Raw genomic sequence first — 23,724 nt, forward strand, 5'->3', positions numbered from 1 at the left:
TAAACACCTTATTACAGAACTATAATCTACAGGTTTCATTGTAAGCTTATGTTTACCCATACCATCCTTCTTTATGTTCAAAGAGAATGGTGTGAAGCTTCTTTTAACCAGGTTATTAAAAAGTTGTCTTCATTGATGGCTTTAGGCATCATTTATACAGGCAGTTCTGCAGACGTTCTCCCTCTTTCTGTAATACCTACACCCTACAACTATCTACCTTTCTCACAAGCATATGAGCCACAATGCATATGAGCATGTTAAGGCTTTGAGTCTTAGAGTAAAGAAATCTTTTGTTTTCTTTAAGCCACTATTTCCTAAACCCATTTAATCACCTAAATCTATTTTGGCAGTATGTGTATTCTAATAAAACTGAAGTTCTACAGAACACAGGTGAGAAAATGCTGTACTAGAGGAAAAGTAGGTGTCTGGGATATGACATGAAGAATATAGGTTCTTTATGTGTAATAGTATGGGACAGAATTCACTACTGACTTTTGTGTCATTAGATCGAGCTTTGTGGCTGTGTAAGCTTAGACACACTTAACTTGCCTGATTCTCAGTTTACCCATCTAGAAACTGGGATTATAAGCTCCTTCTACAAAAGTTGGAGTAAAGTGCCATATAGTGTCTGCCACATATCCATGGCTTTGGGTGTCATTGATATATACAAAGTTATATACATACAAAAATATAATAAATGTTGATTGTCCTGAGAGAAAGAAAAACCTAGGTCTTCAGCCACTATTAATTACACAATATCAAAACAACAGGTTAATTCAAACAGTCCCAAACAATTTTCTGAAGAGATAATATCTACTTCAAAAATTGAGAATCATTGATAACTAAGGCCAGCTTCCACCATAATGTCATTTTTTAAAAACTTGTTAAATTATCTTCTGTGTGTTACAAGTGCAGTAGCCTTCCTGAAAAGTGTGTAGGGAAGTTTCACTGTTTTAAGCAAAATTGCAGAAAGTTCACTTTAGCAATCTGTGTTTTCCAAGGAGAAAAATTATATCCTTCCAAATGATGAAGGAACCATCATCCAATCTGGATTTTGGTGATAGCAAAACACAATGGCTTTTCTAGAAGTCACAAAATATCAATGACTCCTGGGCAATATTTTACAGTATTTTCATCGCAAAGGGTAGTAATCTGAAAAATTAAATCAAATTCAACAATATGACCTCAATGTAGTGTTACTGATATTGAAAAATAACATAAAATAAAAAACAAAATCCAAAATAACTTTCTTCTACTTACTAGAGTGTAACAGATAAAAATGAGGCTTTAAAAAGTATCTAAAAAAACTATCTGATCTAATGTGCTGGATGTCTTTTTTTCTCTTCATCTCCAGTTAGAATCATTCATTTTTACTAATTTCCCATTTTAACTTTCAAATACTCAAGAATATAATTTTTAGCCAAGCAAAATCTCTGTTTTAAAGAATTCCTAGGCCAGGTAGGGTGGCTCATGCCTGTAATCCCAGCACTTTGGGAGGCCGAGGTGGGTGGATCACCTGAGGTCAGGAGTTCAAGAACAGCCTTGCCAACATGGTGAAACCCTGTCTCTACTAAAAATACAAAAAACAAACAAACAAAAAAACAAACAGTGCCAGGCATGGTGGCGCACCCCTGTAATCCCAGCTACTCAGGAGGCTGAGGCCTGAGACTCGTTTGAATCCAGGAGGTAGAGGTGGCAATGAGCTGAGATCACACCACTGCACTCCAGCCTGGGTGACAGAATGAGACCCTGTCTCAAAAAAAGAAAAAAAAAAATTCCTCTTATCCTTTCTTCTCAGGATGGAAAGTATGAGGATACTGGCTAAGGTTCTTCATTAACGTTAACAATCTTAAAATAGAAGCAGCTCTGCAATCTCATAGTAATCTTTTTGGTCTTTGCAGTTTATCCACTTAAAAAGTGGAAGAGACAAACACAAGGCAATTCTTTTTATTTTTATTTTATTTTTATTTTTTTTTTGAGATGGAGTTTCGCTCTTGCTGCCCAGGCTAGGGTGCAACGGCACAATCTCAGCTCACCGCAACCTCCGCCTCCTGGGTTCAAGTGATTTGCCTGCCTCAGCCTCCCGAGTGGCTGGGATCACAGGCATGTGCCACCACACCCAGCTAATTTTGTATTCTTAGTAGACACAAGAGTTCTCCATGTTGGTCAGGCTGGTCTTGAACTCCCAACCTCAGGTGATCCACCCACCTCGGCCTACCAAAGTGCTGGGATTACAGGCGTGAACCCCCGTGCCCAGCCACAAGGCAATTCTTAAAAGGGTGTGATTACTGCAGAATATTCTGGAAGGATGGATGATTTCCCAGCCTTTGCTCATGTTATTCCCTTTACTGGATCTTCACACCAAGCCCAGCTGTTGTTTCCATGTATGTTTTGCAAATGGAGTGCTCAGCTGGCTCGTTTCCCTTCAGCATGTGGCCAGCGCATGGTCCACAGGCCTGACAGATCTTTTCTAGCCACACTTGAGCTCTGCCTGCTCCCACAGCTTTCCTCATCTTGCTACTGTATAATTACATTTCTCCCCTTGAAAAGATTTATGTCCAGTTCCTACAAAGACTTCACAGAGGTGGCCCCACACTCAATGAGCTGACTCTCACTTAACCAGGTTAACTTGGCACTCACATTCCCACACTCAATGAGCTGACTCTCACTTAACCAGGTTAACTTGGCACTCTGACATTATCAAGTCCATTGTGTGCATGACATCAGCCTTCTTACTGGAGAAGAGCACTTTGAGCTGGTCTCTGTGATCTCATGACTCCTCACAACTCTGCCGTGAGCATATCACTCCCACTTTACGGGTGAGAAATCTGAGGCTCACGGAGGTTATGCAACTTACCCAAAGGCGCTACTAGGAATGGAGAAGCAAAGTTTCAAATCAGGCTGCCTGTTGGCTAAAACTATGTTCTTTTCAGGACATCATTTAATTCCACATTACGGCTTCAAAATAAAACACTCCCTACTTACCCATTTGAGGTTATTTTAAAGACAGAGTAAAATCCATCCTCTTATGGTTTTGGTTTTTTTTGAATGTCAAACTTAGATTTAGATCTCCTGAGCTTTTTTCCTTAACTTTGCTTTTTATCCTTACTGGCTTCCCAGTGTTTAGAAGATGAAAGTAAAGAATTATTAAACATAGGAAGGAGCCACCTCCTAAGGCTATTCCAAAGATAGCAAAATAAATCTCACACTCAAAAAGCAGACAGAGAGATAAAGGTGGCAGGGGGTGGTGGTGGGGGAAGAACTGAAGTAATAAACTGAAGAACAGTAAAACAATCAGTGCAAACTATTCCTGTGTGACCCTCACAAGACAGTCTTTGCAATCTTCTCAATGCAAAGATGACAACCTACACGAAAGACGCCGGGGGAGCAGCTTTAATGTACTGCATTTGTAAGACACCTGGCTATGAGTTTGACTCTTGATCTTTCCAACAATTTAGATTCACAACACAAAGAGGAGCCATCTAAGAGTAGAGTGTAAAAAACTACAGACACTATGGCAAACACCTTGGGGGAAGCAATTTTTTATTTTCAACACAAAACAATTACTTTCATCAATGATAATGGAGAAGGAACTTTCATGAATAACTCCAAATACTGAACACCCTGGCTGTCATTTATTTTTGGTTCTAGAATATCTTCTTAGAGTTTATGACTTTCATAATTAAATCTAGGTAAGGCTAATAAGACTAACTTCAGTTTCTGCAATTGGAAGTCTCACTCCTTGAGAAAAGGAGAAAAAGAAAGGTAATCAGGGAGCCTGGTGAGGCTGGACCTGAAGGATGCACAGGCTGGGGACAAGGTAAAAGTAACCCTGACTCTCTTCTCTTTAATTCCTGAGGGAGGATGTCGTTACCATGTTGGAACTTGGAAGTGACAATTTTGAATCCTCTGAGTTGCTCAACATTCCAAATACCCACTGCCAATTGCTTTTCAAATGCAGTGAATGACATGAAAAAAATTGGATACTGGAACTATAAACCAGTGTCACTTTCCAGGAGAAAGGGTGGCCCATATATTACAACTAAAAACTAGAACAGCATAAATACCCCACTGTGGAAGCACGGCAAAGCAAACAGTGGTGCCTTGACACAATTGTGAGGAAGGGACTATATGGAGCAAAGATGAATTAAAAACAAAAACAAAAACACAGAATTTAAAATCCTGTGCCCAGATGTAAAACTATACTTGTATAATCTATGAGGAAGGGGCCACAGTTTATTAATAGTGCCTAGGGGTTTAGTGGCTTTTCAGTTGTTATTTTATGTTGTTGTTGAGATTGAGTGTTTCTGGTTGGATTTTAAAATTGGGATGACCATACTCACTCTGGCAGCACCTATACTAAAACTGGAATGATAAGCACGGCCCCTGCATGCAAATGACATGTAAATTCATGAAGCATTCCATTTTTTTTTTCAACATTTTTACAGACACTGGGGACTACTGGGAGTGGGGAGGAACAAGGGGTGAAAAACAAACTATTGGGTACTATGCTCACTACCTGGGTGACGAGAGCAATTGTATCCCAAACCTCAGCATCATATAACCATGTAGTAAACCTGCACATGTACCCCCAAATATAAAATAAAAGTTGAAATTATAAAAATAAAAGAAAAATAAAATTGAGATGACCGAAGAGATCATTTAAAAAACACAAACCCACTGTAAGTGCTTGCAGGCTTTGCTCCTACCTGTATCCATCTCATCCACATTGCTGAGGAAGTCCTCCGGAGTTGTGGGGACACTGTAGCACCCTAACCCCAGGCCACTGTCAGTGCTCTGCTCCCTCGAATGATATGGCCCTCTGCAAAGCAAAAGATGAAGAAACTCCAATATGAGCCCACTAAATAAATCCCAAAATTAAAACACAGTCACAAAAGCTCTAAACTAGTGTAGTTGTGCCATTCTGCCCAACTTTCCAGGTTAGGAAGGAAGGAAAGCTTTAATTTTGAAATACATACCTTCATGAAAATGAAAATAATCATGTGTGGCCATTCACAGCAAATTGACATTGATTTCCTTTTCACCTCAAAATAACCATTTGAACACTCTTCAACATACAGAGTATGACACCATTTATGTAAAACTTTTAAAAAAAACAAAAACAATGTTGAATATTGCTTATGGATACATACACTAACAGGCAGTAAGAGGTATAAAAATCTGTGTGATGGACACACGCCAGTTTCTGAATAGTGGCTACCACTGGGGACAGAAGGGAAAAGAAACGAGATTTCAGTGTGGGGGGGATGGATTCAAATATTAATTGTAATATTTTATTTGTTAAAAAGTAAGATTAAATGAAAATATGGCAAATCTGGGTAGTGGGTACATGGGTAATTCATGTTATTCTTTGTACTTCTCTGTGTTTCAAATACTTTAAAATCAACAGTTTAAAACCTCCATTACTTATTATTTCAGCTACTATTTGTTTTCATCTCTATCTTTAATAATGTTCATAATTGTATTGTTTGTTTGCCAGACGTCTTTGCAAGGGCAGAATAAAAGGCAGAGGAAATACAGAATTGCCCTTTTTATTTGATTTAAAAACTACTTCTGCTCATGAAGATATTTCTGGCTAAATTCTCTTTACCTTTTCCTCCTTTGTTTTAATTACTTTTTAAATTGTGAAATTATTTTAAACTCACATAGAAGACGCAACAAGAGTACAGAGAGCTCCCATGTACCCTTCACCAGCTTCCCCAGTGATAACATCTTACATAACCATAGTGCAATTACCAAAACCAGAAATCTCACACTGTAGAATATTATTTACTAAACTATAGATCTTATTCACATTTCACCCTGAACATCATTTCTTTTTTTTTTTTTTGAGATGGAGTTTCACTCTTGTTGCCGGGGCTGGAGGGCAATGGTGCAATCTCGGCTCACCGCAACCTCCACCTCCTGGGTTCAAGCAATTCTCAGCCTTCTGAGTAGCTGGAATTACAGGCATGCACCACCATGCCCTGCTAATTTTGTATTTTTAGTAGAGACAGGGTTTCTCCATGTTGGCCAGGCTGGTCTTGAACTCCTGACCTCAGGTGATTTGCCCTCCTCGGCCTCCCAAAGTGCTGGGATTACAGGCATGAGCCACCGCGCCTGGCCGAACATAATCTCTTAATTGTTCTGTTCTCAATTTGCCATATGGCATGCTTTTATCCCGTTGGCTACATAAAACCAGAAGATTCTTCCAAGTATAAGTACTAGACACCACCACCATGATGAAAAATATAAGTTCATGCCCATTTTCAAATTCTTGACTAGGGGTTTACTCTACGTCCTATCACCAATTTTTTAATTTGGAAATTTTTTAACAGGCAAATTATTTCCCCTGCTTTTCTTTTTTCTGCCAGCTCCTCCCACTTCCTCCCTTTATTCTCACCCTCAACCCTCAAGCTCCCCACCTCTTCCCAACGTAAACAAAGATCCTATTATAGTCTAGATCACATAATAAAGAGAATAAAAATAAGTGGCCCCCAAATATTAACTTACCCATTGAGGAAAGGATCTGAGCTATTATTAGTGATGGATCTCATGTCTGGGGTCATCGTGGGTGGGTTGACAGCAGCCTGAACTGGGGCAAGAGTCTCAGCTTCCATGGGGAGCTGTCGACAGAGGGCAGCTTCCTACAGTCAGAGTGGGAAGCAAGAGTCATGCACTCATTGTCAGAAGGCATGGAGCAAAGTGTACTTCACATCAAAACTTTTCACCAAATACAAAGCACTGTGTATTTATTCCCAGCAAGTCAAAATCACCAGGCAACCACTAGTATTCTTTCTCTGAAGAAAAGTCTTACAGACATAAGTCACTTCACATTCACAAAGTTAATGGGAAGCTCAGCTATTATTTGACCTAAGGGCTCTTAATGTTGCAATCATCCCACCCATGCAATTATTTAAACACCCAAATCATAGAAAGTCCTCTCAAAACACTTTGTCAGAGACAAGGCTATTTCTATCTCAGGTTCTCAAACCAAATCTACATCAATCAAAGCAATCAGACTCCTCTGGACTATAAAGTACATTCTGGTCTTTGCCACTTACAGGCCAGTAAAACTGTGGAATTACAGAGTCCAGGCTCTACATTAAATTGCATCTGGCAGTTTTATGTTTACAGACAGGAAAGCAAAACAATGAGTTGAAAGTTTACTTTAAAAAGTCAATCAGTGGCCAGGGGTGGTGGCTCACGTCCATAATCCCAGCACTTTGGGAGGTCGAGGTGGGCGGATCACTGGAGCCCACAAGTTCAAGACCAGCCTGGGCAACATGGTGAAACCCTGTCTCTACAAAAAATACAAAAATTAGCTGGGTGTGGTGCTACTTGGGAGGCTGAGGTAGGAGGAGTTCCGTGCCTGAGAGGTTGAGACTAAAGTGAGCAGAGATCATGCCACTGTACTCCAGCCTGGGTGACAGAGTGAGACGCTGTCTCAAAAAAAAAAAAAAAAAGTCAATCTATTTGACCACTTTGTTGACTAAAATGCTGAAGGTTGAGGAACCATGTAGATCCAATCCAAATCCCACAGACAAGTAACTGTTTCACAGCATATGGATTTCATTAGCAGAAACAAATAATACAAGCATTATTTTATAAAAGCTAGCATTACGTTGCCAAGAAGAGTCAATCCAAAAGGCTACAAATTTACTGACTGCAATTACTTTCTCTAGGTATAATCTCCAGGAGTCTCTCCATTTTGACAAACATAACCAGACATCAAATTCCTTTCAAATTTGCTGATGTTTCCAGAGAATACTTTTGTATGTTTACATTTGCATCCCAAACCAAAGTTAGGCCTTTCCCCATATTTACACCTATCAGCTTCCCACTTTCCGTGCTGAAGTCATTGGTCTCACTGTCCCTCAAACCCTAAAACCATGGCTACAATGGCAAACAGAACATTTAGGACTTCTAAATTACAGTATCTTCGTTAGATCTCTTCCAGCCCTAACATGTTGTGACTTTAGAGGGTAACTGCTGTCTAGACAAGTCCTAGTGAAGTCATCGGCTATAAAAATTTTCAGTTACTAGAGTTCGTTGTGCTGTTACAAACCATGAGAGACCTGATTGATTAAAAAAAACTGTATTGTTAACTTATACTGAAATAAATCTAGCTGGAAAGGGTCTCTGGCTCACTTCTATTCATCTAGATTGCAAATAATCAAATACTTAACTAACAAATTTTATTCAGGAATATACAACAAGCAAACCAAAAACTAGTTTTTTTGGTAAAAAGTGATTTTCATCATCTAAATCTTGGAAGTGCCTTCTGAATAAACCTAGAAAAATCAAATTATTTCCTGATAGTTGTTTTTAACATGGCAGGCAGGGTGCATTAGAAACCTTATTATCCAACCAAAGTTTTCCTGAAAGCCTCAGAAGGAACAACAGGGATTGAATCTGGCATAAAAAGCCTGGACCCCACCAGTCCCCATCCCTCAAGCACACTCATACACCCTGAGCCACAGTTTGAAAAAATGTGTCTCATCAATGGTAAATTTCTAATACTTTATTAACCATAAATTCAAGAATCTTTTGACTCATAACCCTCATTATCCAAAAACGTGAACTTTACTAGAATATTCCATTTTTCAACCATTCTGAATAAATATGGGAGTTTACCTCTAAACAAATACACTTTTAATTTAAAAGTTGATGAGATGTCTGCATTCCTTTCTATTTGACAAAACTTTATCAACATATGTCTTAAGAATACAAGTTGAGGCCGGGCGGTGGCTCACGCCTGTAATCCCAGCACTTTGGGAGGCCGAGGCGGGTGGATCACGTCAGGAGATCGAGACCATCCTGGCTAACAAGGTGAAACCCTGTCTCTACTAAAAATACAAAAAATTAGTCAGGCGTGGTAGCATGCACCTGTGGTCTCAGCTACTTGGGAGGCTGAGGCAGGAAAATCGCTTGAACCTGGGAGGCGGAGGTTGCACTGAGCCGAGATTGCACCACCGTATTCCAGCCTGGGCGACAAAGCGAGACTCTGTCTCAAAAAAAGAAAAAAAAAAAAAATACAAGTTGAATCTGCAATTTCCAGGAGTTCTAAATTTAGATATAGTAAGAATCATTTCTGGAACTTCATGGGATAAAAAAATACACTATATATAACACATATGAATTGTTATCTGTAATAATATATAAAATTGTAAGAACAAATATCAAAAATTAGATAGAAAATAAATAGTTCTAAACTTTCCCATTAATTTAAATTACTCCTAGCTATTTCTAGTAAATAAAACATAAAATAATGCTTGTGTGTGTCTAAATATATAAATAAAATATATAAATAAAATTTAAAGGATTATTTATGATAACCAAAGCTGAAAAACCTATACTATATTGGAGGAAATGTTTCACTGTGCCATTTCACATTTTTCCATCTATTTTAAATCACAGAGAACAGAAGCTCTTCTCCAGCACTGATGTTTCCCTAACTACCCTGAAGACTTAACCACCAAGTCATCCTAAGGGCAAATGCTGCCTTCTGTCTGTAGGGGGCTCACAGTATCATTTTCTACCTTCAACTGACGAACAAATAAGAGAAAAATCAGAAAGGGTGTTGAATCTACCCGGAATGATTGCTGCTTTTTTTTTGAGATGGAGTCTCACTCTCTCACCCAGGCTGGAGTGCAGTGGTGTGATCTCAGCTCACTGCAACCTTCGCCTACCGGGTTCAAGCAAGTCTCGTGCCTCAGCCTCCCGAGTAGCTGGGACTACAGGCATGTGCCACCACGCCCAGCTAATTTTTGTATTTTTAGTGGAGATATGGTTGCACCATGTTGCCCATGCTGGTCTCGAACTCCTGGCCTCAAATGATCTGCCCACCTTGGCCTCCCAAAGTGCTGGGATTACAGGCGTGAGCCACTGCACCCGGCCTAAATAATAGCTTTGAAATATAAATTAGGCCAGTCTGAGTTAGAAAGTTATTATTTATAATAGGACACTTTGTCTAAGATTATTCCAAAATCATTCTTGTGTCACAAGTTATTCCATATAACAGCCAAAGTGAAGCTCACGTGACCCCCTGCTCTAAAGCGACCTGCTTCTTGCTCCACCTGGATGGTAAATAGAGCCAGGTCCTCACTGCAGACCACCACACCCTGCATAACAGCCCTGGCCACCCTTTCCTCCCACATCTCTGATGTGCTCCCCTCCTTCATCCCCTTCCAGTCTCCTGGTTTCTCTGCTGCTCCTCCCACCTCCTGCACCTGCACCAACTGTTCCATCTGCTTGCAAGGTGTTCCTCGAATCTTCCTAAAGCTTATTCCCTCACTTAATGCCTGCTTCCTACAGACGCCATCTCTTCAGAGATGCTCCTACCTCACCCCTGTCTAAAATGGCCTCACCCCGGTCATTTTCTGTCTCTTAATCTGCATTAATTTTCTTCAGTGCAACTTAGGTTTTCATTCTCTGTCTTTCCTACCAGAATGTAAGCTCCACAAGGGAAGGGGCCTTGTTTATCATGTTCACTCCTGTATTCCAACTACCTTAACAGTGCTAGGCATACAGTGGGTACTTGCAAATATAAACTAAGAACATGCAATCTCACCTCAACCACAAATATGAGTGAAATAATAGCCTATTGTGTACAACCCAACTAGCCAGGTGCAGACTCCATCCTCAAGAAATGGTCCTGCTGCACTCTTTCCTGCCCCTAACATAGGATGAACAGGAGGGCCGAGTGGCCAGGAGCTAGATGCTTGAATTGGAACCCTGGTCCTGCTATCTAACAGAAAGGTATTTAACCCTCTGTTCTTCATTTGTAAAGTGGGGATAATAAGAGCACCCATCCAAGAAGGCTGCTGTGATGATAAAACGGGATAACACTACAAGGTGCTTAGAACAATGCTGAGCACTCAAGATCACATAATAAATGCTGAAGGAATTATTATTATTTCATTTTCTGAATTCCGATCTCAAAAAAAACAAAATAAACAATTTTAAAAGTCACACTGTCATGTGGAACTGATCCACTTTAAGTGGTGAGAGGTTTCTTCCTGGTCAACTTTCACCTTGGAGGGATTAAACCAAAGTGTGAAATTCATCATAATGGTCACCAAGGCTAAGAAAACAATTTTTTTAAACAAGGAGAGGTTTATAAACCATTTTTATATAACATAAAATTTGTTCTGAATATAAATGGAAAGTAGTGTTTTATTTCACTTAAATTTTATAAGACAAGTTCTATATTTAGAGCTTTAAAAATTCTAGCCTTTTTTTGAATGAAAATACTTCCCTATTCCAACTCATGAACTGAAAGAGAAAAAGAAATTGTACAAAACTCGAGGTCTGAAAATAAAAGGGCTAACCTCACCAACATGTTGCCATCCAAACAGGGGAGGGGTTTGTTTTAAACTAAATTTAGGTATAAAATTAAAGCTCAGACCCAGTAGAATTTGGACTGCCACATGACATCCACTACCCTTGTATGGGTGAAAATGAAAGGCAAACATCTGACTTAGACCAAACAGCAGCAGTCAAAATGGATGAAACTAAAGCAGCTGAAGCAAAGACAAAGACAGACACTGGATGAAGCAAGCTTCCATGGAAACAGAGGGGTGACAGTTGGCCAAGGCTGGCTGAGGGCATAACTCAAGGCCTCTGCCGCTGAGCATCGGTGGTGCAGCTGCCTTCACTCATCGCCCCGTCCTTCCTCTGCTCCCTCTGGTCGAGGCAGGAAAACAAACCCTAAGCTGGCTTGTCACTCATTTCCCACTGTGCTCCAGTTAAACAGGTATATTCACAGATCCCTTCCAGGGTCCCCTCTGGGTCCACCCTACCCTCCAAACAAACCTTCAGTTTCCTAGACCAAGCTCAAGACCTGCTTTCCGTCTCAAGAAGCAGGTCATCATTGCTTCTCTAGCTATTCCAACTGACCTCTTCCTCCAATCAACCTTCAAGTGCAAGGCTGAATCCAGGTCCCTACCCAACACTTTACCTTACTGAAATCTTTTCAAAGAGTGAGCAGAGAACAACCAGGATGGAGAGGGGTCAGGGCATCACATCCTACGAAGAAGCGTGGGGCTATTTAACCACAGGGGAAGACTAGAAGGGCACACAGTGGCTCTCAAATTATTAATGAACTGTCACAGGAAAGAAGGAAGATCTCTTCTAGCCTAGATTTGAGGCAGATATGATGAAGGGCTTTCTAGTTACTTATCAGTTCAGTGCAGGAACTGCCTTCTTCTCAATTCTCCAGGCTATTAGCCACTGGATTTCTCAAACAGTAGTTGGGGTTTAAGTTGGGGTCCAGAGCTTGGCACCAAAAAGGCAGCATGGCACAAGAGAAAAACTGTCTTTGGAACCAGGAAGATTGGAGTTCAAATCCCAGTTCAGCTACTACATGTTGTGGCATCTTGAACTAAATTCTTAACCTTTCTTAACAGTTTGTTCATCTGAAAAAAAAAAAAAAAAAAGGTGGTCTATAAGACTGATCTTGCTGGGATGCTATAAAGATTAGAAAGTAGAAAGATTATAATGGACCTGGCACAGTAAGGCAGTTAACAGAACAAGCTGCTGATAGTGTTAAATGGTGTGGGAGGCAGAGATATTAGCTAAAAATTGCATATTGCTTACTGTGTGTGAAACACTGTTTTAAGCCCTTTAACATGTTATTTCCCATCCTGGCTAACATGGTGAAACCTTGTTTCTACTAAAGATACAAAAAATTAGCTGGGCATGGTGGCATGTTTCTGTAGTCCCAGCTACTTGGGAGGCTGAGGCAGGAGAATTGCTTGAACCCAGGAGGCGGAGGTTGCAGTGAGCCAAGATCATGCCACTGCACTCCAGCATGGGCAACAGAATGAGACTCCGTCTAAAAAAAAAAAGAAAGAAAAGAAAAGAAAACATGCTATTTCATCTCATCCTCATGACAACCCAATTGTCTCCATTTTACAAATGAGGAAACTGAGGCTCAGAGTTAAGAGTGTGGCAAAGTCTCAGTGTGCCAGAGAAAGAAAAGTTGAGGGTTGAGGTTGGCAGACCTCAAATTGTCAACCCTTTCACCTACTGGCTGTGAGAATTGGGCAAGTTACTTCATTTTTCCGAGCCTGTTTTCCCAGCTATAAAATAGAAAGACCAACCCCTCTACCTCAGACAGTTCAGAGGAAATTTAATGACACAGCCGATTTAACTTTCCTGAACATAGTTTTCCTCCCTGAACAGGGCAACAGAATGAACTGGATGTATTCAATGACAGTTTTCAATGTATATGAGTGGAGCTCATGTCCTAGGAATTCAAAACCCATCAAGCAAAGTTACAGGTTCCAATTTTAAGGGCACTTTTCAGAAGGAAAGCTCTCCCTGTTAACCCTGACCCAACCCTCCTCCAACAAATTTATTTTTGTCTATGTCCAAGCTTGGGGTGGAAAGACTTGCAAAATAAGGGCTCAAGAATCTCTTGGTGAGTTTGTGGTCATCTATCTAGCTCTCTGAAGTGAGTAATTATTTATGGGTTAAAAATAACCTTTCCTAGCAGCTGGAGGACGGGTGATGTGTAAAATAGCTGGAGAAGAAAGCATGTGAAAGACAAATGATTATTTGTGAGCTGAAGGTGTTCCAGGAAGCAAACCTCAAACCTCCTCTCCTTCCAGGTCCTTGGCCTGCAGCTTGCCTGTGGAATAAACCAACAGAGGAGGTGAGAAAGTAAACAGCAGCTGAAAGCATCTGCAGCTCTGTCCCGCCTTGGCTGAGGGAACACTCTGCCAGCCAGCTCCTGCCCTCACCAGAATGCACTTCAAAAGGGAAACAAATGACAATCAGCTCTTCAGAGGCTGCTCTGCTTGATTTAAGTGTGTGTGGCTAGGGACTCTGCAAAAATGGAAGACTGGATTGTTTTAATTATAAAGGGTGGGGTGAGTAGAAAAAAAATGAAAAAAAAAAAGACAGTATTTTGAAATCCTAACATGAAAATAGTTATTCTGGATGCAGAGAAATTGCTTTCTCTGCCAAAACCCTGAGGGACTTCAGAGAGAGAATGCTGAATTATTTACCTTCTTTACGGGGGATGGCGGGGGAACAAAAAAAATTACGGATGTATATGTCTTTTTAATTCGGTGCCAAGGGATTCTAAAATGCACTGTTACACTTCCCGGAGACTCCCTTTTTGAAACAACTCACCACTAATGCTTAGCTGCCAGACTGCCCCTATAAAAGAACAATCGAAACTGCGATACTTTTAGGAAGCCATTTATTAAGTTTGTCATTATCATCTATGGTCTATTTGTTGCTCTTTTTACTCAGACTGCATAAAGCAAATTTGCATTATTCCACAATTGGTTTCTGTTGTCCTTTCAAATCACATTAAAGAAAACATTATAATTTAGATACTCATCTGTCTTCACTTAAAAAAAAAAAAAAAAAAGGCTGAGGCCTGGTGCAGTGGCTCACACCTGTAATCCCAGCACTTTGGGAGGCCAAGGTGGGCAGATCACTTGAGGCCAGGAGTTCGAGACCAGCCTGGCCAACATGGCAAAACCCTGTCTCTACTAAAATACAAAAAATTAGCCAGGCGTGGTGATGAGCACCTGTAATCCCAGCTACTCAGGAGGCTGAGGCATGAGAATCACTTGAACCTGGGAGGTGAAGGTTGCAGTGAGCCAAGACTGTGCCACTGCACTCCAGCCTGGGTGATGAAGTGAGACTGTCTCAAAAACAGAAGAAAAAGAAAAAAAAAAAAGACTTGAATTGATACTATTATTCAACAACAAGGGCACACTCGGACATTTTGGAAAATGGATTATTTCTGGGACATGTAGGCAAATAAAACACTTGACACAAGCTAGAATGGAAGCTCTGTGAGGGAAGGGGCTGGGTCTGTTGTTCACAGCTGTACTTTTAATGCCTAGAGCATTTGTAAAACAAATATATGAATGAATGAACTTAAATAGCCAAGCTTATATGGAGGGATTTATAGATTCACAAAATGTTAGACTACGTGACTTCTGCTAACCCAGTCAACTCTGAAACCTAATGCTATGAAATGTTTTTCTAAAATTTAAATAGTCCCCTGTTCTGAAGCAAAGACTATGAAATAGCCTACATTTATGCTTCATGATCTGCTCCAATATGACACTTTCCTAGCTCGCTAAATAGCTATTCTTTGCATGACCAAAAAAAAAAACAGGCCTCAGAACCTTCCCCAGGCCAGTGCTGCTCACAGCCAGGTGTGTCCCCCTCCAGGAGCCCTCTGTCAGGATGGCTGTGCGAGGTCTGCCAGCTGGCCCGCCTGGCCTGGTGGCTGTCAAGCCCGGCAGAAATCCCACAGACCTGCCAAAAGAATTCCAAGGCCTCCCTCTTTTCTCGTCCCTGTTGCCCCAGCGACCGGAGGCCAGGCTTAGTCAGCATTTTTGTTTGACAAACTGCATTCTCCTGTCCCCCAACCCCCAAATTAAAAAAAAAAAAAAAACGAAAGAAAAGGTTGAGGGTAAAAGCAGGGCTGAATTTGCTTGGGAGTAATGATTTCTCTACAAGGCAGCCCCTGTGAAGGGACAAGGGGGAGCCAAGGCTTTGCCACTTACTCATCTTCCAGGTCCTGGTCCTCGAGTTTAAAATCTTCCAGACAGATGGCCCCAAACCATTATATTTAAATGAATAATACACATGAAAAGAAATACTCGCTTCAGGTAAAGCCATATGCCTGTTTTCATGTCAAGGAATTGTTCTTTTAGATAAACAGGCATTGAGAAGCCTGTTTCTCAATGTCTTACCCGTGACTACGATTTCCCACTTCATTTGGTAAAGTTGCAATTATGCCTTTTAGGATACTGAGCAAATATTGCATTGAATTTTTCAGTTGTAACAACAGAATATTCTGTAGTCATTGTGGGTGTGTGTGGCTCATGACATTTAAAAATTTATGTACAGCCTGTTGTAGAAAGGATTCTAGGCGCTTTGGAATGAGTACATACAAAGTCACAGCACAACTTCACGGCTGACACAGAATAAACAAATGACTTCCCAATATATTAAGAAGAGGCAACAAAACAGTATTAAAGTATGCTACCACTTTTGTTTTTTAAAAAACAAAGTAGACACACTGATACACATGATACATACAAAAAGACTAGAAAGAAATCATCAGCATATTTACAGCCACTCTTTCTAGGTAAGAGTATAGGTGATTATAATTTCCTTTTTCGTTGTTTAGTATTTTATACATTCCGTACCATAAACATATGTTTTGTCTTTTTGTGTGTAGCAATTAATTTTCTTTTATTATTCTTTTTGTTTACATACAGTAAAATTCACTCTTTGTGGTATACATGTCTGAGTTTTGACAAATGCATAGAGCCGTGAAATAGCCACCACAACCAAGACACGGAACTGTGCCATCTGCCCCACAATTCCTCAGTGCTGCCCCTTTGGAGTCTACTCTTTCTGTACTGCCAACCCTGGCAAGTGCTCATCTCTTCTCTGTCTCCATAGTTTTGCTTTTCCAGAATGTCACATAAATGGAATCATACAGGATGTAGTTTTGGGGGGATGTCTGGCTTCTTGCGCTTAGCAAAAACACTTTTTTAAATGTTAATCACAAAAGTAACTCAGTAAATTACATTTTTAATTTTTTTTTTTTTTTTTGAGACAGAGTCTCACTCTGTTGCCCAGGCTGGAGTGCAGTGGCTCGATCTCAGCCCACTGCAACCTCCACCTCCCAGGTCCAGGAGACTCTCCTGACTCAGCCTCCTGAGTAGCTGAGACTACTGGCACCCGCCATTATGTCTGGCTAATTTTTGTATTTTTAGTAGAGACGGGGTTTCACCATGTTGGCCAGGCTGGTCTCAAACTCCTGACCTCAAGTGATCTGCCTGCCTTGGCTTCCCAAAGTGCTAGGATTACATGCGTCAGCCACCACGCTTAGTCAAAAATTAAAATTTTTTTCTACTTAAAAAAAACTCAACAAACCAAATTTTAATTTCCTTAAAAAAATGAAGAGAAAGCAAACCTTCAATAAGAATTGCTCTCTTTTTCTAGAGTTGCTATTTCTTTGGTGAACCTGAAGTAGCCTCACAGCCTTTGGGAAATTCAGTAAAAATAAAAGAAAACTCTATCACGGACAAAAGACTTCCTTTCACAGAAATGCACTCTTTATGTCTTCCATGTTAGATGCCTGTTGACAGTGGGAAGAGGTCTACTTTCCTGATATGGCTGTGTACTGCAGGCCTGGTGGCATCCCCTCATGCTTCCTGGTACCCCTCCACTTGGAGTGTCTGCCGCATTCCAAGATAATTCATCAATTATCAGATACAAGTAGCTCAGCTCTGTTGCTACACCAGCCAATGCTAAATTGGAGGGACTGCATTTAAGGAAATTCTCCTACTTCAGAAGATTCCTTATCAGCAGAAATACCAAAGCTTACTGGCTCTTTTGATCCTAATTCTGTAGCCGGTAACCTGAGGGGTCACTGGAAAGAAAAAGGAGTATCTGATGCTCACTTTCACAGAACTCTGCTCAGGTGCAGCTGGTCTCAGTTCCAGTAATGAAAGTCAAAGATGGTAGCCACTGGGCCCCTATGAAGCAGGAAATGGTTTTAATTTACTCTTCTGGTCTTTAATTTGGATTAAAGTTAATTATTTTTCCTTTTCTGCAAAAATACAAGTTATCAGAAGGCAGTCACGTCCCATTTACCTGTCTGTTATTTTCTACTAAATAAATATTGATTGAATGAATGAAGAGATAAAGGAATGAAGGAAAAAAAATATGAGCTTCCATACTGAAATACTGAAGGCTCACTTTAGATTTGTAGTCAAAGTTTCCCCAGATCCATTTTGTTAATGTTCTCGCATGATTTCAATGCCAATGAGTTAATAGGTGACCCTTTGGCATTGTGGTATACATCAAATCATGCAACAAGGACCAAGGAGTTGTTTTTTTCATGGCACAACATCATCAAACTATATGCCTAGTGGAACAACGGCACAGCAGAAGGAACAGGAAGAAAAATGAAACAATATTTATATAGCATATTCTCCATAGGGACCTTTCAGATTCGTCATATCATTCAAGAATGATAAAACTATAGACAGCAGTGATAATTTATTAATAATTAGGGGATAAATTCATCTACTTATTAAATTTTGCCAACCTCCCTTTCTACTATAGAAAGAGAGCATAGCCTGGGGCCTTGCTCCCAGACAGGCTCAGTTGGTAGAAGGGCAGGTAGGTCTAGGCCTGCCTGCAGGGCCTGGGCCCCAAGAAGACAGGCCGTACAATTAAGGCCGCCTACAAGCAAGAGGAGAGCCAATGTAATTACTAACTGTCCACTGAGCAAGGGATATTCAGGCAGTTGTTGACTACCCAGGACATAGGGGTAGGACAGAGGGAACAAACAGAAGTCTACAGATAATCTTTAAATTTCACCAGGACCACCATTTCCCCCATCTCTCCAAATTCCTACCAGATGCTGGAAGGCAACTAAACAAGTGAGCCAAAGATCACTTTTAATTCCAGTCCATTTCCCTGCTGCTGCCATGGCTTAGGTTCAAAAAATGAAGCAGAGAATCACCAAAAGAGTTCAAAAAATCCACCAAGATGAAACACAGAGCCCACACCTGAATACTGAATAATCAGGTGTCCTGGCAAATGCCCCAGAAAACTATTATAGAACACTCCAATGCCATTTATTACATGGTCTTAAATCATATCTTTGACAATCAGGAGCATGCTGCTTCTGCATGGGGAAAAAATCTGCCATGATTAAAAAGTCTATTTAGACCTTTTCCTGTACTCCCTAACAAAAATAAAAAGGCATCAGAACACCAGAACCATCCACTCCACCACTCCATCTCCTCCTAACTCCACACACACACACACACACACACACACACACACACACACACACACAGAGTCAAGGCTGAACTACGTGAGCCTCCGTGAGCAAATCTGGACAATCTTTTCTCCTGCTTCATATACAATGCAACAATGCAATTGCTCACTATGATGCAGCACAATGCCCCGCGTTCCACAGCCTCCAAGGATCAGCATTTAAGGAACTTGGTTGGCATTTCTGTAATATGAACCATCAGTACTACATCCTGGTTCAAAGGCACCTATAGCTGGAATAAAGGAAACAATTTGGGGCACTTTTCCCACCCCTTTTCAGAAATACTTTCTGTGGGAAAGAAGGAGGGGAAGCAAGAGAAAGAGAAACACACCCGCAAAAACAGAGAAGCAAGTCATTCTTTCAGAATGGTCACATCTTTGTGTAGAAAAGAAAAAACTCACTAAAGCTCATTTAAGTATAAAACTGAGAATGTATAAAATGCTGTTGGGATACTGTTTAATTTACCCTACATTATAAAATAGAAAAATTATTCCAAATAAAATTATTATTCAAAGACAGAAAACCATTAATAATACAATTACTTCCCATCAAGAAACATGACACTATATATCTAAAATCAGTATAAACAACCGTTAGCCTGAAATAACCGTGAAAGTTCAAACATAAATCCTCAGGGTAAAAGACACAACTGTAGTTACCTAATTATTAAGCTGTATTCCTCAAATTTGGAGGAAAGTTCAGCTGAGCAACAAAGCACAATTTATATTCATTTTCCTTATTTTCAAAGACTATATCTGAGAAATGATTTTAATTTACCATGCATTTTAAACCTCACACAATATAGATTTCTTATATCCTGGAATGTATTTGATGAGAAATACATTATTCATTTATGGAAGTCAACGTGTATTTTTGAAAGTATCAAATGTAGCTTTAAAAAAATAGCGTTTACCCTAACATGCTCAGTCCTTTCCTCCAAGAAAGTTCTCTGGAATGTTAAAACTACTTATTTCTCTAATTTCTCTAAAGTAGCGAAAGGAAGTTATTCACGTATCTTGCTTCATGTGAGTCACAAAACAAAGTCTGAAAAGTTAAAACAATAAACTGAAGATTTTCTCCCCAAAATGTAGCCAGAAAAAAAGTATGAGACCTGCAAACATGGGTTATATTAGCTTAGCAACACAGAATAAAGAATTCTGCTCTTCCATAGACCAAGCCACTGAAACAGGGAGACCACTGTGGGTTCTTTTAGGGATTCTCTTGTACTCGTTTTTGAAGTACAGCACTGAGCCTGACCCACAGAGGGCACACGGCAACATACTCCTGACTGACGGAATGAAAACTGAATGAATGGAGTATGGTACAAAAGTGCCTGATTGATGCCCAGGCAGTTTTGCAGAGCACTCTGTTAGAGTCCGTATACAAACCACTTTCCCTTCTCATTCTCCCTTCAGCTTCCCTCTTTTTCATGCTCTGTGGTGGACCAAGATTCTTTGTCATTTCTTCTGAGGAACATCCACTCCACTATCTGCTTGAATCTGGGGGGGGCAGGGGGGTGTTCTCTGTGACTACTTTGACCAAGAGAGTATGGCAAAAGCGACTCCATGACGGTTTCCAGGGCTAGGCCCCAAGAAATTGGCAACTTCTACTTCCTGTCTCTTAGAATGCTTTTTCCTGAAAACCCAAGCTGCTATGTAATAAGTACCACTACTCTGAGATCGCCACACCATAGACCCCAGGCTTTTGTTCCAGCTAAGCCCAGTCTTCCAGCAATCCTCACCATCGTGCCACCCACTTAGGTAAAGCCATTGTGAACTATCCAGACCAACCCACCTACCAGTTGAATACCACTAAATGACCTCAGTCAATGCCATGTAGAGCAGAAGAATAGCCCAGGTGAGCCCCTTCTAAATTCTGACCCACAAAATTGTGTGATACAATGAAATGGCTATTTAAGCAACTACATTTTGGGATAATTTGTTACACAACAACAGACTCTTGTCTCTCTACTTTCTCCTTTCTCTCCTTCTAAAGACTAGCAGTGGAAGCCAAAGGCAGCCATGCTAATACAGCTCATCCTTGTACCCTTAAGCTTGGTTCTGAAAATGCAGGCAGAACACTGAGAGAAGAAACTGGATTTTAATCAAGAGGCTTGGAGTAGGGCTTTGAGCCCTATTGTCTCTTCTCTAGAAGCATTACCCTGAAGGTAAGCAGCTACCTACCCATCAGCTTTGGCACCAAGGCCAGGGAGCCTCCACCAGACACCATGGAAAGCCATACCTGCCTCATGAGCTCCTCTTGGCGCATTCGAATCCTTTCTCTCTCCATCTGGATTCTCTGAAGCCGCAGTTTCTGCTGCTGCTGCTGCTGAGTGGTCAGCGCATTGGGCATACTCATGAGCCCTGCGGGTGGGTTCTGAGTGGGGTGGTTCTGCTGGCTCAGGGTACTGGAGGCCATCTGCTGCTGGTGTTGGTGATTCATCACTGCAAGAGGGAAGAACATACAGATTAATGACCAGGGCCCACAATACCTTATCAAAAATAGACCATCAGAATGTTTTGTGCTTTGGAGTATAGATTCCTGAGATTCCTTCCAAAGTACTTTCCTGTTAACCATTACTGTTTAAGTAATTATTACCTTAATTCAATTCACGGAGGCTCGAATACTGGCCCCAATCCTGACTCATCTAGCCTCGGCTTTTGTTTCTGTTAAAATCTCATTTCACACCTCCCTGTCTAGAGTACATTTTAAGTCTTACATGGAACATAGTGGTCTAAAGCAAATTCCACAAAGGTTATCACAAGTTATGAGAAAATTTCACCAGATCATTTGTGTGTGTGTGTGTGTGTGTGCGCACGTGTATACTTTCTCAGTTAATTTGTGTGTTTATGGCAGAGGTAAGGAGGGCATGTGATCTTTGGTACACAAACCAGTGAATTGACAAGCAACATGTAACACAAAGCACCTAGATCAGGAGCCGACATATAAGGAGGACTCCATTAATCCTTTGTTTGAAAAGCATGCCACAAGGAAGCCTGAGCTATGAGCTAAACTCAGGAACAAATATCTGATTGAGAAAAAAATGTTTGTTTCTTCAAAGGGAGAAATTAGCGAGAAAGAAATTACGCAGAAATGCTAAACATGTTGTGCCTGGATAAAGGCATGAGAAGTATTTTAAATTTTTTTAAAATTCTCTATTTATCTGCATTTAACAACCAATGAAATTTCAGCATATAGAACTTCACTTTACGGCCAGGAGCAGTGGCTCACGCCTGTAATCCCAGCACTTTGGAAGGCCAAGGCGAGCGGATCATGAGCTCAGGAGATCGAGACCATCCTGGCCAACATGGTGAAACCCCATCTCTACTAAAATACAAAATAATTAGCCGGGCATGATGGTGCATGCCTGTAGTCCCAGCTACTCAGGAGGCAAAGGTCAGGGAATTGCTTGAACCCGGGAGGCGGAGGTTGCAGTGAGCCAAGATCGCGCCACTGCACTCCAGCCTGGTGACAAAGAGAGACTCTGTCTCAAAAAAAAGAGCTTCACTTTACAAAAATAATTTTAAAATCCTTAAATAAATTTTATAATTGGTATTTCTACACAAATGCATTTTTAAAAGTGCTAGTTTTTCTCAAAATTGTTTACCAGTCAAATTTGCTTAACTTCTGCTGGGCAATGTCATGTAATAAAGAAAACCATGCTTTTCAGTCTATTTCCTCCTAGGTCAGGGTCAAAGACAACCAGGTATAATTTTTTATACTCACTTCATTTCTGAGAAAAAAATGATCAATTTTTGCTATATTTGGTATCATTAACTTTAAAACATTTTATAATATATGTATATTTTTTATAATATTTCATATATATGTATATATTTTAAACACAGAGACGAGGTTTCACTATGTTGCCTAGGCTGGTCTTGAACTCTTGGGCTCAAGCAATCCTCTCACCTTGGCCTCCCAAAGTGCTGGGATTGCAGGTGGAAGCCACCACGCCTGGTGGCTTAAGTTAAATACTTTTCATCTTCAGTTTGCTATGGATATTATGTAGAAATATGATTTACAAGTAAATTTCCTTAAATGAATTTAAGTAGCCCAATCTCAATATATTAAATATATGTATTAAATGTATAATATATGTGTATATTTGAACGACATATATATAGATTTGAAAGACAATACCAACACTGAAGCTTTTCTAGAGAAGAATAGATTTCTTTGAGGAAGAATTCAATGGGAGAGATTTCTCCAGGATGGAGGTGAGAGTGGGATAAAAATGTTCTTTTTTTATTCATACGCTCACTGAAATTGTTATTGCAATTCCTGCTGTGTGTCATGCACAGGGCTTAAACTTGGAAAAACAGCTCCTGCCTTCATGAGAACTAACGGACTGGTGGTGGAAGAGAGGTGTGAAGAAATGAGATGGGTTTTTATGTGTGGCTTATGGAACGTGAAACTGTTAGGCTACATAAGGAACCCGGGAGATAATCTAGTCCATCCCCTTATTTTATGGAATAGGGACTGTAACCCAGAAAGGTTAAAGGATGTGCCCTGGTTAGTGGCAAGTAGAGCCAAGACCAAAATCGAGATCCTCTTGTACCCCGTCCAACTGTCCCTAGCCACCTTCTGTCACATCTTAGACTGAAGAAAAGGAACAATTGCTGAAGCCTCAGAGCAACCCTGTAAAGACAATCTGCCTTCAATTGTTTGCAAGAAAGTACCACACACATAGCAGGTCATCAAAATAGGGACCCAAATGTTGCTTGCATTACTAAGAAGAAGGGCTTGAAGAGAGCCTGGATAGATTTACAACTCTGGGCCCAATAACATGCTAGTAAAAGGGAAGATATCAGCGTATATTGCCTAGACAGTTTAGGTTTCCCCCTTAGAATTAAGCCCGCCACCAAGGACTCTCACCT

At 40.5% G+C, this 23,724-nt stretch overlaps 1 protein-coding gene across 1 annotated transcript in view; it reads right to left on the bottom strand.

Annotated features, from left to right (window-relative positions):
* WWTR1 (WW domain containing transcription regulator 1) overlaps positions 1 to 23,724 on the bottom strand; it is a 141,853-nt gene that overhangs the window by 4,065 nt on the left and 114,064 nt on the right. Inside the window, exons 4-6 of the mRNA XM_003776334.5 lie at positions 21,086 to 21,288; positions 6,514 to 6,647; positions 4,710 to 4,822 (exon numbers count right to left, since the gene is read on the bottom strand). Of these exons, the coding sequence (XP_003776382.2) occupies positions 4,710 to 4,822; positions 6,514 to 6,647; positions 21,086 to 21,288 (450 nt within the window). The remainder of the gene's footprint in view (positions 1 to 4,709; positions 4,823 to 6,513; positions 6,648 to 21,085; positions 21,289 to 23,724) is intronic.

The sequence above is a fragment of the Pongo abelii genome, chromosome 2 (genome assembly GCF_028885655.2).
Source record: "Pongo abelii isolate AG06213 chromosome 2, NHGRI_mPonAbe1-v2.0_pri, whole genome shotgun sequence".
NCBI lineage: Eukaryota > Metazoa > Chordata > Mammalia > Primates > Hominidae > Pongo > Pongo abelii.